The sequence below is a fragment of the Sander lucioperca genome, chromosome 9 (assembly GCF_008315115.2).
Source record: "Sander lucioperca isolate FBNREF2018 chromosome 9, SLUC_FBN_1.2, whole genome shotgun sequence".
In the NCBI taxonomy this organism is placed as follows: Eukaryota; Metazoa; Chordata; class Actinopteri; order Perciformes; family Percidae; genus Sander; species Sander lucioperca.
This window is the reverse complement of record NC_050181.1, coordinates 40,551,560-40,567,398: the sequence shown is the minus strand read 5'-3', so window position 1 is coordinate 40,567,398 and position 15,839 is coordinate 40,551,560. Positions and strand designations below refer to the sequence as shown.

Sequence of the window (15,839 nt, the reverse complement as noted above, 5' to 3'; positions counted from 1 at the left end):
CAGAAAGCAGACCTGTGTGTTCTATGACAGCTGCTCCAGTCAGATGTCAGTGCTGAAATTCCTGGCATAGCCGCTCGGCTCTGTTACTGTATCTCATGCCAAAATTCAGAGCAGCAGCATTTTATATGCACCTCGCATGCTTATCATTGACACTTTATTACTGCAGCAGGATTCACACTCATTCACCTCTCCTTAATGTGCTTTAAACAGATGATAATGTGTAAAGTTGCTACTGCCATTCTGCCAATACAGGACATGATCCAAAGCAGATGAAAAGCTGACGCTGCATAATGATTACAGTATGCTGAGTTACAGTTCTACCAGACTGTTGGCACGTAAATTATATACACCAATAAGTCAGAGTGAAGTTTGTAAAATCCTTTTTTTCCGACGTAGGCAACATGGTGTAATCATTAACTGTAATAAGGATACACTATAGCCCTACAACAGTTTACAACGCACATAGCCTGCTCTGAAATCGTAGAATCTGAGTATCATAAAAATGAGAATTAAATAATAGTTTGAGACCTGATGTTTTGTCCTAAAATGCTAATGCACCACCTTTAACTGATAACTATGCACACAATATGATTGTATTAGTTTACTTTGGACTGCCCACCCTTTTTTTTGTTTTCTAGCAAAAGTTACAGAGGGGATACACATTATATCAGGCTGTTTTTCACCTGATATAATGTGTATCCCCTTATCTAACATGCAAAGGGTCTGTCCTGTCATCATGTGTGCTATTTTCAGTGTTTACTAGGTCACAGTGAACAACCTGAGATAATATGGAGATGTCTGCTGTTGTCTAGCAAAAGTTACATAGGGGATACACATTATATCAGGCCGTTTTTTACCTGATATAATGTGTATCACCTCCCCTAACATGCAAAGGGTCTGTCCTGTCATCATGTGTGTTATTTTCTGAGATAATATGGAGATGTATGCTGTTTTCTAGCAAAAGTTACATAGGGGATACACAAAATATCAGTTGTTCACTAATCGCAGTGTTAGGATTTAGAAGCGTCCTTGAGCAAGACACTGAACCCCATTGCAGATGGTCAGGCTTGCACTTTGCGTGGTAGCTCGCTGCCATTGGTGTGTGAGCGTAGGCTATTTGTGAATGAGAAATCATTTACCATTTAAATAACCAGACATTTCCCTTAGTTGGTGGAGAGGTAAAAGGAGAGTGAATATTAGACTTACATTTGCCAGATGGACAGAAACATGACTCCAAATGAGCTACTGTTGCTCCGTAACTGGATGTGTAGCCTACATCAATTTAAAAAAACAAACAGATCATGCCCCATGTTTCCCATGCCCCCAAGTGCCCAAGAAATCACTTAATGCAGGTGTTAGCTAATTATTTTGCTGACATGCTATGGAGGATGTTTGTTAGTGCTTCACATTCACATGGAGGCATGTAGTCATTTTTGCTGTGGTTGCATTTCACATTGAAGTTGAAGTTGTTATTATTTAGCATCATAAATAATATTTCTTTCATCTGACCACATGACTTCTCATGAGCATTGACAATGTTGACCTCCAGTAGAGAAAATTATTCATTTATTCCTTCATGGAGAAAAACACACCACAGATGATTTTTGGCCATAATATCATTTACCAGCCAGGAGATGGTGCCAGAGCAACACGCCTGCCTCCATCTATAACAAATGTGGTTAAAGGGCATCAGAACCGCTTGCTTGTTGAAAGAACATCTGTTGTATCAACAGTTAACCAGTTGAGTGCACATGGCAGCTATTTGCAATAACTAAGGATTGTTGGGCTGCCTTTGCTCACAAACTTCTAATGCACCTGTAAAGTCACAATGCTTTCAAGTTCCCAGATTTGTATTGTTATATGCACACTTACAGAGAAGCAGTCATTGGCAATAAAAACCTTGGATGTCATGCTCCCTCCAACAATGCTCATTAAATATTTATATAAAGAAAATCATAAATAATCTAAGACATAAAATAGTGCATAAATCTAAATCTAAAATAAAATAATTAGTGGTAGACAGGTGTACAGCAATTGCAAAATGAAGAAACTGAATGTAAACAGGTATGTAGTAAATGTATATGCATAATGAGAAGTAATTCATATATATACAGAGATGTAAAACAGTACTGTAAGTAAAATTATATAAAAGTAAAGTGACAATATGATGGTGAAAAAACTGCTTTGTACAAACACATGAATACCTGACAAGTACCAGTGAGAAGTGAGAAGCCCACCCTGTCTAACAGTTGTGTTGTCAGTCTTTAATGCATGTTTTGCCAGCTGCAATGGAAGAAAAGAGAGGCAATCAGTGAGTGATTGAGCATGAAGGGGAGGGAGGGAGAGGGTAGTCAGACAGTCTCCCCCACACAGCTCAGTACTGGCGCAAACAGCTGAGAACAGAGCAGGTCTCCTTCCTCCTCCTGCTGCTGCTGCTGCTGCTGCTGTTGTGTGTTCCTGCAAAAGCCTCACATGGAGCCACATGTGACAGCCAACACCAACAGCAGAGTACACTGTGCAGGAACTCAGAGAGTACAGGAGCCCCTACTGCAGCAGTGGCAAGATGAGAACAGGAACATTTTTTCTGCACACAACTTGTAATTGTGAACGCATAATAGAAACAACAGAGAAACGTAAAGAGAAACATGTCTTTACTACATTCCTTCAGAGAAAAACACTTGTTTGTGTCCACATTGCATCACACAGGCCAGTTTGTAAGTTTGTAAGAAAGGTCACCACAGCTCTCTGGTTAATGTTGACAAGAGGCTCATTGTTGAAGGGAGAATGTCAAACCCAATCACACAGCTGCTTGGCTGTTACAGCTTGTGCTGCTCACATGCATCAAGATAAGATCACTGCTGTTGGAAGTTGTAGTTGTGTAACCTACTTTGCACTCTGGGCTGCAGCTTGCTTTTGCAACAATACTGTTAAATAAAGTGTTAATGCATGGATGATGTTATGTAGGGATACAATGAGCAAAATGCCCTTTTTAAGAAAAATGATATACTGTAAATAAAAAATGTGTTATACATTGAAGTTCATCTCAGTCCCTGTACACACAACTTACTCGCCATTAAAGCATAGATCTTGCTCATATAAATTTTTCAACCTACATGTTGCACAAAGAGCACCCTTGGGCTCCAGGATGTTGTAGCCAGAGTGACTATGCTACAGAGATACGATATCAGCACTGGACCGGCCCCAGGATTATGCAGACGTTCACTGGGCACAAGGCCAGCGCCTGCCATTAGGGTGTTGCAGGAAGTTCTCTGGTTTCACCCCTGAATTGATACCACTGCACAGACAAAAGGTTGGGAGTTGACGCATCACTTATGGTGTCACTGTTGTGAAATGTTATCCAAAGTCTTTATCTGATTTCCTGAGTGGAGAAAGTCAACTTGGAGTCTCTTTGATAAAGGTTTGAGTTTAAAGGCTCTGAAAACATAACTTTGCAATCAGCTTCTTACTGAGAGTGATGAGGTCCAACATGAACACAAAATATTTTGCCAAAGTTGGAGCAGTTTCAATTAGTTTCACTAAGGCTTTATCCCAGCAATGTTGGGATCCGTTGAGCCAGAATAATTTTAGTAGTTCTAGTAGAAACCCAAAATGCAAGTATGAACCTGAAAATGAGCATAATATGGGACCTTTAAAATTTGAAACCTCATTGCAGTCTTTAAACTTATTTAAATCTATAAAACTGATGTAACTGCTTCAGACATGAATACCAACAAAAAATGAGTTAATCTGAAATCAGAATAAAAGGATCATGCATAAAGCCAAGAACACCACTGACGTAAAAAACGATGACAATAATGACTGCAAAGATGTTGACAATGTTGATGGTGATAGCAGTCATGCTGCTGCTGCTGATGATGATGAAGGCAAACATAATGATTCACTGCTTTACCATGCTCTAAAATAGAAACGGATGGGCTACGTTTGCCCTTGTGACTATGGTCACCACTGTCAAAACATGACATCAGAGGCTATGTATAAAGGAGCCAACTCGTGTATGTGACATTTCCACGAGAGGAGCCGGAGTAAGACATCAACAATTCTGAAAGACAGAGAGAGGAAATGTGGGAGTATATATATATATATATATATATATATATATATATATATATATATATATACACATACATATATATAAGAAACTATATATTTCTGAGGGTGTGAATCATGTTCATTTTCTTTTGTTATTTCCTGCATGAGCTGGAGTTATTTCACTGAGTCTCTACCTACCTATCTATCTATCTATCTCTACTTCTGTTGTCAAGGAAGTATTTTTTAGGAAAACAAAACAGTCTCCTGCAGCATGTGGCTCCATTTGGCACCTTACATCACAACCTTACTGGAAAGCAATAACACACAATCTGACACTACCTGATACTTCCTGTTATGCCCAGGACAAGGGAGAGTGGTCTTCATTGTAAAAGAGGAATAAATCAAAGCAGGAATTGGGGCACAGTTTACATGCCTGAAGCTTTTTCAAACTCCGTCAGTATATTGCTGTATGTAGGCCATCGCTGGCACAGCTTGACTGAGAAAACGGGGCCATAAGAGCCAGTGGCAGCAACCTGAGAGACTGCCAGAATGGAGGTTTACTATAAGTTATGTAACATGGACAGAGAGCACAGTAAGAGTTTACTCTCACTGTCCTCTATGATACGAGATAGGATCATTTGTCATGCACAGGATATGACATTGAGAGCACCTGTAGAATAATGTATACGTACCGTGACTTCATTGTTATTTGCACAACATGTTTATGAAATGATTTCGATTTTTTTTTTATAAATCAGGTTAGGGAATATGGGTTAGTTTGACCTTGATGGCTGCATTAATACGTGAATAAATACAGTAAATGTGAGTGAATTGTGCTAAACTAGAAATGACCGTTGCTGTGCAACTTACAGTGAAATATTAATTTCTTCCATTACTCATCTCCTTCTCTGTTAGTGCTGCACTAGTGTGGTCTGGGAAAATCTCCTGACACACTGAAGCATACAACAAAGTCACAAAAGGAACAGGAAACTCCAACAGTATTGCACAAATGTATTTTGGTCAGGCAGTGTGTGGGACTATAAATAGTTACATAGCCTTGTGCAGCACTTTGATCATGTGTTATATGTCACATAAGATCTCAGAGAGGATACACAGACAGGGAGTTGCAAAATCTACTGCACTTCATATACTTTAATACTTATACGTTTATTAACAAACAGTCCAAGTTTGAGCATTAAATAATAGACAATTCTTGGTTATTTATGTGCTGTTTCACTTTATTAGTAATTCCCTCCTCTCTTGCAGCCCTGTCTCTCATGGTGTTTACTCCCTACGCAGGTCAGTGGAAAAGATCCACACACATGCACTAGAGTGATCCCAGCCAAAGTGGGTCACACTCTCATAACACACTTCCACTGAATGCTGAGGACATGACAAGCAGTCCTTCCTTTGGCCAGAGTGTTTAGACTAACAGCTATCAGTGCAGTTTTTCTTCAAACTGAAGCACGGATGTATATCAACATGGGGTCAAAGCTCTATGAGTATTTTGGATTTGTATGACTTTCTGTACATCTGTCTGTCTATCTACTAATCTGTCGCTCTGTCTCTCTGAGCTTTATTTTCCTCCCAGTCAGGAACACAGAGTAGCCTATGATTATCTTTAAAAGAAGAGACACTGGAATGTTAATCCAGTCGCTTTACTTTTTCTCCTTCAGTATTTTTCCAAAGAACACTGAATAGTTCCCAATGAGCACGATTGTGCATGTTTTCACATGGACACAAAGACAAACTTCAGTTTCTAACTAATGCCATCTGTGCCAAATAGAATATAACAGGAAAGCATGGAGGAGGGTTTTTCCATGATTAGAAGAAGCAGAGGCTTTACACCCAATTCCATAACCATGCTCATGTACAGCTTATCTACACTGCAGGGAGTTACCTGTTTAGGAGTGGCTGACTTACTATAAATCACCATTTCAGAGGAACGCCAGTGAGTCATGTTACAGAAATGTAAGATGAATACCTGGCAGAATGTGTCACATTTAATACAGTTCTGATCACCATTTTTACATGACATTTGAAGGCAATTTACACAGATACATAGGACCAAACAGTCTGTTGAGGCAATGAAAGGCCATAAGGAGAAACTCAATGCATATTTTTCTAAATGTAATGTTGAAATGTAAATACCACTGAATTTGTCAATCAAAAAAAAATGTAATTCTCAAAGAAGGGAACACATAAATGCAGGTCAAAGTGAAAGATTTAAATTATATAAATTCAATTGTGTTTAACAATTGAATCACACAATTTGGTATGTGGTTGCTTATAAACTTAAATTGATTGCAACCTGTCTTTGCTTCCATACAGTCACTGCCTAACATGCTGTTGTAGCTATCTGTTACAAACAATGAAATACAAAACATTACAGCCTCCAAAATTAAGTTGAATCAACAACTCTGACAGTCTCAACAAAAGCTGAAAAATATGAGCCTCACTTAGCCTATTTTGCTGTAGGGTATTCACATTATTTTGTCCACCCTCAATTCACTGAACTTCTTTTGTTTTATTGGATAAAATAAGGAAATGATCCGAGTAAAATGCTGCTACAATCCAAATGAGTCAACATGTTCTAACTCGTTCATAATGTTGGCTGATTGCCTTCTGATAATCACCAGCTGGAGGTTTATAAGTTATTTATTTGCCACCACACATCACTGGTTGTCACAGTGAAGTGTGAACCTAACAGTGGGCAGCAGTGACGAGCGTCTCCTGCCTCTGCTTGTGTCACCGTTTGCGTCAAGACAGTCAGAGAGCCACAGAGAGGACTTCTGGGCAGCGAGATGATTAATGCTCCCAATCACTTCCGGTTTCGTCGAGCAGGAGAGCTGTTACCCGCTAACTGTTTAAATTGAGGTATAAAGTTAAAAATGATTTTCGTTTTTTTAAGCTGGTGTGTATCACCTTTGGTTGTTTTGGTCCGAACGAGGTTCGACTGATTTTAGACGTTGTAACAGTTGCAGTATTAAGCTAGGTTTAGTGACAGCCTTGTGTTGTGTTTTAATCAGTAGGCTAAACAACGGTGTTACTGTTTCATGGGGTGGAGTATCATGTAGTTTTAACTAATAGCTTATGACTGGCTTACTACGTAAATTAATTAAGGAGTTGCTCACTATCCAGACAGAAGTACGCATGTGTGACGTCTGAGAAGATTCCAGGGGTTGCACTATCTTGCTATCACAATCTAAACGTCGTCTCTTTGGTTGGTCCCAGTCGTGTTCACCATAGGTTCAAACTGGGACTACAGTCTAGCTTCACATAGACAGAGTCACACAATGCTCAGCTGGCTGGATGTCAGACAAGGCCCATAACTTCGTGTCAGTTTCAGCCTTTTTGGTTATTATGCTGCATTTTACTTCGTGGTGAGTAACTGAAGAAAGAAAACACTGTTTTACTCCTGTGGGGTTTCTATCAGTAATTACTAGTTTAGTGACCATCTCGTTTTTTTTTGTTTTTTTTTATTATCACTTCGTATTATGTTTATAGAATAACGAACGTTTCACAAATTTCACATAATTAACGTTATGGGCTACGTAGCCCCGTTAATTCTATGAAATGTCTGGATCGTTACTGTTAATTCTACTGTTAATACTGTTTCATGAAGACTCAAACAGCTTACTAAAGTACTGTTTAAACAAACTTCCTATCACAACGACACGGACTCCACTCTGTCAGTGCTGTCAGCTCTGAGGCAGCAGAGGAAGTTTGATCTAGTTTGAATGGGACTGTGGCTGCTGGTGTTTCTGCTGTAAAGACAGGGGGAACAGTGTTGTCATTGTAGCTGACATAATCGCTGTGTGTCTCCGCAAGGGGTGAAGAGGTCGGCTGCCTAATGACTGTTATTATGCCAAACAGGAAACGACTCTTGCACTCCTCCAATGAAAACTCGGTATAACATGCGCGCAACATTCCTGTAGGGATTTAAAGTGCCTGAAAACAATAATGATATTATTGTGAACGTATTATGCGTCGTGGCAGTTCCCCCCCCCCCCCAATAGTGTCAATGCCCTGCAGCCTATTCATAACTACTTCAGTACATTAATACTGAGTATAGCACCCCCCATTCCTGTTTCACAGGAACGCGCACGTGCACTACGTGCTTTTGCTGCTTTGAACCTTTAAACTATTGATGTGGTCTCAGAAGATACACATGAACAGTCTCTCCACTCTGTCAGATATTGGATGTAATACATGTGATATAATTGGGACAAGAGGCAGCAATAATACTGCAATGCAGCATTCATTGGAAATACTGTCATTTTATTACAGCCATGCAGATGTTTTTCAGCTGAGCCAAATCCTTTTACACCTAACTTCTTATGCAGCACAGGGTTCTATTGTGTAGCCATTTAGGCATTGTAAGGGCACGAGACACCTCTTATTTGTTGATGGATCCAGGAAGTTGCTCACTACAATTGTGTGACACACACACACACACACACACACACACACACACACACACACACACATACAGCATCACTGGTTTACCTATTTGCTTACTACAGACAATCGAAAGCCCCTTTGCTTGTTGACTCAGAATGAGTGTGTGTTACTGTGTGTTAGGAGTCCAGCCTGTCAGTGCAGACAAATGTGGTTTACATTGCTTTCTCTGAACATTAGCAATGTCACTGTTTTACCTGGTGTACTCTCTCGTTTAGAAAAAGCACATGCTGTTCTGTTCTCAGTGGCTCTGTTAGGTTGATCACTCCGTTCCCTTCTCTCTGGGACTTGAGGGGAGGTCAGTCTAAATCCTGGTCAGCTGCTTGTATTACTGTCACTTACTGGACCATGATGGAGTTTAAAGCATCTTGAGGTCAAACAGTTCTGATTGTTTGGAGCAATGAAGAAGAGTACAAGTTTTAGAAGTGAATATTCCGTTTGCAAATGTGAATATTTTGTGGTTTTCTTAGATGTCCATGATATTAAACAGAATACTTTGGGGTTTTATATTATTGCTCAGACTAAACAACAGTTTTTGAATATGGCTTTATAGAGAAATTGTGATGTCCATTTTTTTAGTATTTTCTAACATTTTATGGACTAGAGCATCTGCCAAGATTAATCGATTAAACGATTAGTTGTTAACTATTAAAATAATTGGCAACTATTTTGGTCATCGGTTAATCGGTTTGGGTCATTTCTTATGAAAAAAGTGTACAAAATATCTGATTCCAGTTTCTTAAATGTTAATATTCTCTAGTTTTTTCACTCCTCTATGGCTGTAAACTGAATATATTTGAGTTGTGGACAAGACAAGACATTTAAGGACGTCATCTTGGGCTATGGTAAACACTGATTGACATTTTTCACCATTTTCTGACATTTTATAGGCCAAACAACTAATCGATTAATCAAAAAAATGAATGACAGATGAATCAACATTGAAAATAATCGTTAGTTGCAGTCCTATTATGGACCAAGCCGATTTATCGAGATATAAAAATAATTGTAAGTTGCAGCCCTAAATCAAACAATAGGAGTTTGCCATCCAATATTGTGTCCAAAAATGACTTAACAGCTTCTACAAACATACTGCTAACTTAACTTGTCTAAGTGACTATGTTGGACTAGACTAATAACAGCGTTTCTTTACTTTACTTTACTTTAACTTACTTTACTTTTTTTCTTTTACTCAGTATCTTTGAACAGCCCTGCTAATGTTTGTAACCCTGAAATGACTCATGATTTGACTTATTTTCCATGTTCACATCCATAAATAGCAGCCACTTGAACCACTACACCCCCCAGTCCTCAGCATGCAGCCATTGGACGGTCTGTTTCCACGTATTCTTCACAAAAAACTTGAGGAATCATTGGAATGTTAATTACTAGGCGGGGGAAAGAAAAAGAGCTTCTTTTTTCTTTTTTACGTAAGTGCTCAGCTGGTTTGCAAGCGAAAGTACGATTGCAGTTCATATTTGTACACTTATGAAACATCCGATTGTAAGATAATCGCAGATGTAATTAGCCTAAACAAACTCGTGCCCTGAAACCGGCTCGACCAGCAGCTCTCAACAGGAAAGACCTCTCATTCCTCCAGTTGTCATTTTCAAAAGACGGATCATTTGACTGTGTACATTTTTTGCACTCTCAAACAGAAAATTAATCACATCATTGTTGCTGTGTTAGTGCATTGTTATTCCATTATTAATGCATTGATTTATATAACTTCTGGTCTTATGTTCCTGGGTTAGGAATGCTGCAACGAGTGCTGCTCTTTGGATGAAGCAACACAATGCATGACTTGTTTTTTTCTCTCTTAGGGTCTTGATCTATGCATTTATTAATGTACCACAGTGTGATACATATTTAAACCAATGTGCCTTTTTTCTTTGTGTTCACACAGAATGTATATCAACCACCACCGCCAAACAATGAGAGGCACCCTGAAGAGAAAGTTTGCAGAGGTAGATGGCAATCCCTGCTACTCCTCCTCCTCTCCTCCATCCTCCCTCTCCTCTCCTGCCTCCTCCGAGTGGGAGTCTGATGGGGAGAGCGGCCCCTCTGACAACAAGGATTTCACAACTCACAGTCCTTCTTCACCCACCGGTTTACCCAGTAAGTCTCCAAACCAATGACCACTGTGTTTTTTTCCCCACTTTCAAATAATGCAAACCTTCTCCTTATCTGGGTTTATTTTTCCCATCAGTGTTTTATAGGAGTGTCTCTTATCAGCCTGCAGCAGCCCCGATATGAAAATGCTAAGCCTAGGGCTGTTCTAGATAATGCACAGTGACCATGACTCGCCTCTGGACTGTCTGTCCGGTTGGGTAGAAGATCATTTGCCTGAGCAATACGATGTTGTGGAATCAATTTGAATAGCAAGGTCCCTTTAAACAAGTCATATCTAATACCTTATTAAGATATCACAAAGTGGCAAAATACTCTGCAGTTGTTGTGCAGCCTAACACCTTATGTATAACAGTTTTAGGCTTGTTATTATGTTACCAAGTCACAATTGAGTCCCAGTGTCACAGTGTGGAGCTTTTTAGACAGACAGAGCAGCTGAGAAGAGCTTAGTCAGCTGGTCTCAGTTGTTTACTGACTTTTAGAGCTAGAGTTCAGCTCCAGTTATTTGTAAAGGTTAGACAATTTGTTGGAACCAAACAGTAACCGGATAAGTATTATAATATATCTTTCAAACTGTCAGAAAGAGTCTATTCTGGTAAACCTCCAAAGAACAGCAGTTAGACCCTGGTTTACTTTTTTTCTCTCTTTACTGGTGATCTGTCCATTGCTGCAATACACCCTTTGCTTGGTATTTTTCCCTTAACATGTACAGTATGTTACTAAACTATTGACCCAAGCCACTGCAGTGAAGCACCTGTAGTGTGTCACCTAGTGGCCACTCAGAAACCTACAGAAGAAAAGCCTGTGTCAAAGTTCAGGGCCTGTTTTTATCAAGTGTCCAGGAATTCTTTCTAGGATTTGTGCTGAAAGTTAAATTAGGACTAAAAACACCCTCTCAGAGTAGGACTTTATGAAGCTTCCTACACTGACTTTTAGCAAATAGATGGAATACTTCTAGGAGAGAGTGTGACATTGCTGTTTTACAACATTTAGAAAGTAGAAATTACCATAACCTATTGTAGTTTTTCTGATAGTTGTGATTTGGAGTATTAGACATTGGTAAAATATCATTGAAAAATAATGTCAATATCACTTCTGTTACATCATTGGGTCTTTGGAAATAAACAACAATATGAAATAGCTCTCATATATTAAAGCCCCATTATAATTTGAAATTAATATATAAAATACTAAAACCTAATATTAGATTTCACCTGTTGTAATCACGTTGAGCCCTGGCATTTGGCCTGAAGAGAAGGGTCCAACACAAGATATCCTTTATCACCATTAAGCAGGTGATATCCATGGGAACATGATTGCCATCAAATAAAAGTTTTAGTCCACTCTCATTAAGAACTCTTTAAATCACCAAAAAGTATTGGGTTTTGTCAAAACATCATCTTTTAATTAAGCTCATTGTCATTAAGCTCTTTCTGCCATCTCTTGGCGTTTCCTAACAGGTTAGGACAGTTCAGTAGGCTAAAAAATAAGACCAAAGATGCATCACTCCATGTAGGACTGATTTTCTACCCTTGATAATTAGGGGCCTAGAACAGGACTGCTCTGACAGACATGTTCATGTTTCACAAAATGTTGTTATGATAGCACCAGATGCTCACTTCAAAACTAGACCTGACGGTGTCTCACTTTTTCCGATGTCTTTGTCTTTTTCTAACACAAGCAGTTCGGTCCATCCTGAAGAGGCCCAAGCTTGCAGGTGCACAGAGCAATGTGCGCTTTGACCAAGTGATGGTGTTCAGTTTCCCACGGTGCCAAGGCTTCACCAGTGTGCCCAGTCGTGGAGGTGCCACCCTGGGCATGATGCAGAGGCACAGCACCTTTCAAAAATACACAGTGGCAGAGCATGCACTGGAGCAACGTAACAGACGCAGAGAGAGGCTCAGAGAAAGACGGAGAAAAGAAAGGTTCGAGGCACTGAAATACAAAGTGAGTGAATTTCATTTCTACATTAGTTTGCATTGCTCGTCTACACGACAGTCTTCTTACTTTGTCTGTTGTGCTGATTCCAGTTGATCACTAGTGGGGCCGTTGACCAGAAAGAGGCACACAGGCTCATGGTGGATCAGATCCCAGATGAAGACAGTGACATCCACATCAATGATGCTGAGCTGGAGGATGGAGGTTTCCTTCAGCCGTACTCCTCCAAACAGCGGCAGGCTCTCCTCCAGGCAGCGGGGGTGAAGCGCATAGACAGGGAGGAGAAGAGGCAGCTTCATGCCCTGCGTATCTCCAGGGAAGCCTGTGGCTGTGACTGCCAAGGTTTTTGTGAGCCAGAGACCTGCGCATGCAGTCTGGCAGGAATCAAGTGCCAGGTACGACACTATACATAAACAAACATTACTTCAACCTCTAACAGCATAAGGGCTAATTATAAACCTGATTTGTTTTGCACATTTTGTCTTGCCGTATGAATGTGTTTCATGTTTTATTTTTGCATCTGAAATGTGGACAACTTTGATTGTAAAATTCTAGTTTGAGCAACTGAAGCATCTCATTTGAGTCCGTCAAACGTGTGTTGAAGCAATTTCACTATTTACTTTTAGTTAACCATTTTAACCATTTCCATTACTTTTAGTGAAAGAGATATTTTAATTATTTAAATCAGCTCGGTGTCATGACAGTGTGGGCAGTGTGTGCAGATGAATGGTGTGGGGCTTCCCTCAGGGGGCCACAGCACACGGAGCTCCCAGCTGAGCAGGGCAGCGGTCTGCCGAGATCCGCCGGATGAAATGCGTCGTTTCACATCATTCGGCGGATCTCTGGGCTTCGTGCACCACAGAGGGAAGCCACACATCATTCATCTAAACGCACTTCCCACACAAAGATGACACAGAGCTGGATTCAATGCGGCAAAGTATCCCTTTTAATGTTAACTATTTTAACCATTTTAACTGTCAATTAGCCAAAAACAGACATTCCTATCTTGTTATTGTATACATTAACAATTTCTCAATTGATTTTCACGAAAATGTGTTATATAAAAATACATATTGTAATAAGTAGCCAATCAGGAGCCTGTGTTTTTCAGAAAATAAGAAAAGTCTAGTAATGTAATTCATTACTATTATTACTATTTTATTGGATTTTTGCCAAAAACACATTTTACCTGCACTTGTTTCTCAGTGATTGTTAACGTCAGATCTTGGTGTCAGTACTCTGTATTGTATTTAAGTACCCACAGCGCTGATTTTCTCTTTCTGCTGTCTTTTACACACAGGAGGACCGCATCAACTTCCCATGTGGCTGCACCAAGGACGGCTGTGGAAACACTCAGGGACGCATCGAGTTCAACTCCAGACGTGTGCAGACTCATTATTTCCACACCGTTATGAAACTTGAACTGGAGAGGCGACTGCAAGATGAAACACTTTGCCAAGAGGACCAGACAGGACTTCCAGATGACCTTCAGCAGTATGTGGACCAGGATGAAGCCCATCCGGTGCAGAGTGCACAGGACAAGAGCTGCCCCTTTGGGTTCACCATGGAGGAAGATGGTCTTCCTCTCACCATGCCTGCCACACCTCCCTTTCATTTCACCCCAGAGCGGTTGGTAGTGGAAGAGAACAGCTGCAGCAGCGACATGACTGAATCCTGTTGCTCCTCATCTGACTCAGATGCAGGAGGATGCCTTAATGGGAGTCAGAATCTCCCTGATGTTAATGAAGGGTTGTCACGTGCCCTCAGCATCTGTGACTCTGAAAATGATAACTACTCTACGTGCAGCCAACGGAGGCACATAGGAGAACCACTAATGCAGCACGGCAGCAACTCTGCCACTTACAGCACACCTACTGACAGTATGGGGCCACTTACAGCCAACACATTCACAGACAATATGAGCAGGACCTCACTGACAGATTACCTCGATGAGAATGCAAACCAAGCTAGAGATTTCTTTGACAATGACTCTCTTGAGGGCTTCCCCAACACTCCCTCACCCACTGTGGACTATTTTTCCAGCAGGTACATGGACCTGAGTCTGTCCTCTGACTCTGACATTGAGTTCTTCGACAGTGACTACACCTCTGGACCTTTGCACAGTTCTTTCAAAGTACACAGACACCCAGACAGCTTTTGCCACCTCCAGCTGTTCAGCTCTGTTAATTTGCCACAGTACGAGTCGAGCACCTACCTACTAGAGTCTCTGATCGGCCTGACTGAGCCAGGCCCAGAGCAGGGTTATGCAGTCAGCAACACCCAGCTTTTATAGCAAGGCATTCTAGTGAAATAACAAGAAACAGTGTAAGATAATTAAATGTATAAAGCACTTCTTTTATGTATTTGTAAGAATATTTCAACGTACAAAGAATGATTGATAAAATATTTTTTCTAACTGAATATGTTTTCTATTGCCTACAAATATTTTTGCCTTTATTTCAGAGAAACCCCACTTGAGTAATGAATATATTATATATGCAGCCTTATTGTTTATTGCAAGTTAAGCTGTTTAAAGTAAAAGCCTAAACAGTTCCCACTTTAAACAGTATTGCCCCAATTTTCAACAAAAATATGCATATTTTCAGGTAGCTTGCCATGGTATAAGTAGGATAATTCACATTGGCGCATGCAGTAATGAAAAAATAACACTCCTCCATTTCAACCTAGGAGTTGTGAATTATTTTCTACTGCCTGACTGATTGTGGATTATCCCGTATATGCTTAACTATATGTTTAGAATATTTCTGTATTAGAGAAATACAATAAAACATTTGCATTCATTTATTCACGGATTTCAAATGTGTTTAATGAGTGGTATTTGTCTATTCATACATGTGAAGAAACCAAAACTGGGTAAGCATCAAGTTATAGGAGCAATAATAATAATAATGACAATGACATTGATTTAATGGTGTATGACTGTGGTTTATGATTCTTCTATTGCAAAGCCGAAAAGTTAAAGTTTTCCTTTGACTGCTGTTATCACACACTAAAATTATTAATTGATTTAGTACAATCTCAACTATCTTACTCAGTCCAATGGAAATTGCAAATTGCTGCAAAATACTTTAATGGCCTTAAAATGGCATTCCAAAGTGTCTGAGGGTCTATGTCCTGGTGTTTTTTATGTACTGCCACTAATAAACCCAGTGGCGTAATGTTGCGATAAGCACCCGTGCACGCTACTGGGACGGGCCCACAGAATGGGCCCTAGTGCACGCTAGTTACTGCCGCTTTAT

General features: G+C 40.0%; 1 protein-coding gene across 2 annotated transcripts; it reads left to right on the top strand.

Moving 5' to 3' along the window:
- The first annotated feature begins 7,199 nt into the window (after window positions 1–7,199).
- On the top strand, window positions 7,200–15,399 carry LOC116055093 (cysteine/serine-rich nuclear protein 1-like). 2 transcript variants are annotated; one of them, XM_031306867.2, is made up of 5 exons: window positions 7,200–7,433; window positions 10,418–10,629; window positions 12,326–12,588; window positions 12,672–12,974; window positions 13,880–15,399. In XM_031306867.2, the coding sequence occupies exons 2-5, from the start codon at window positions 10,419–10,421 to the stop codon at window positions 14,870–14,872; spliced, it is 1,770 nt and encodes a 589-aa protein (XP_031162727.1). In that variant the 5' UTR covers window positions 7,200–7,433; window position 10,418; the 3' UTR covers window positions 14,873–15,399. The 2 variants fall into 2 exon arrangements, with proteins under 2 accessions (XP_031162727.1, XP_031162726.1); XM_031306866.2 differs by having other exon boundaries at window positions 12,323–12,588.
- The last annotated feature ends 440 nt before the right edge of the window (window positions 15,400–15,839 follow it).

Coding starts and splice junctions, on each gene's coding strand:
- LOC116055093 (XM_031306866.2), top strand. CDS start 10,419: ATGTATATCAACCACCACCGCCAAACAATGAGAGGCACCCTGAAGAGA. Junction 10,630..12,322: donor TTCACCCACCGGTTTACCCA/GTAAGTCTCCAA, acceptor TTCTAACACAAG/CAGTTCGGTCCATCCTGAAG. Junction 12,589..12,671: donor TCGAGGCACTGAAATACAAA/GTGAGTGAATTT, acceptor TGCTGATTCCAG/TTGATCACTAGTGGGGCCGT.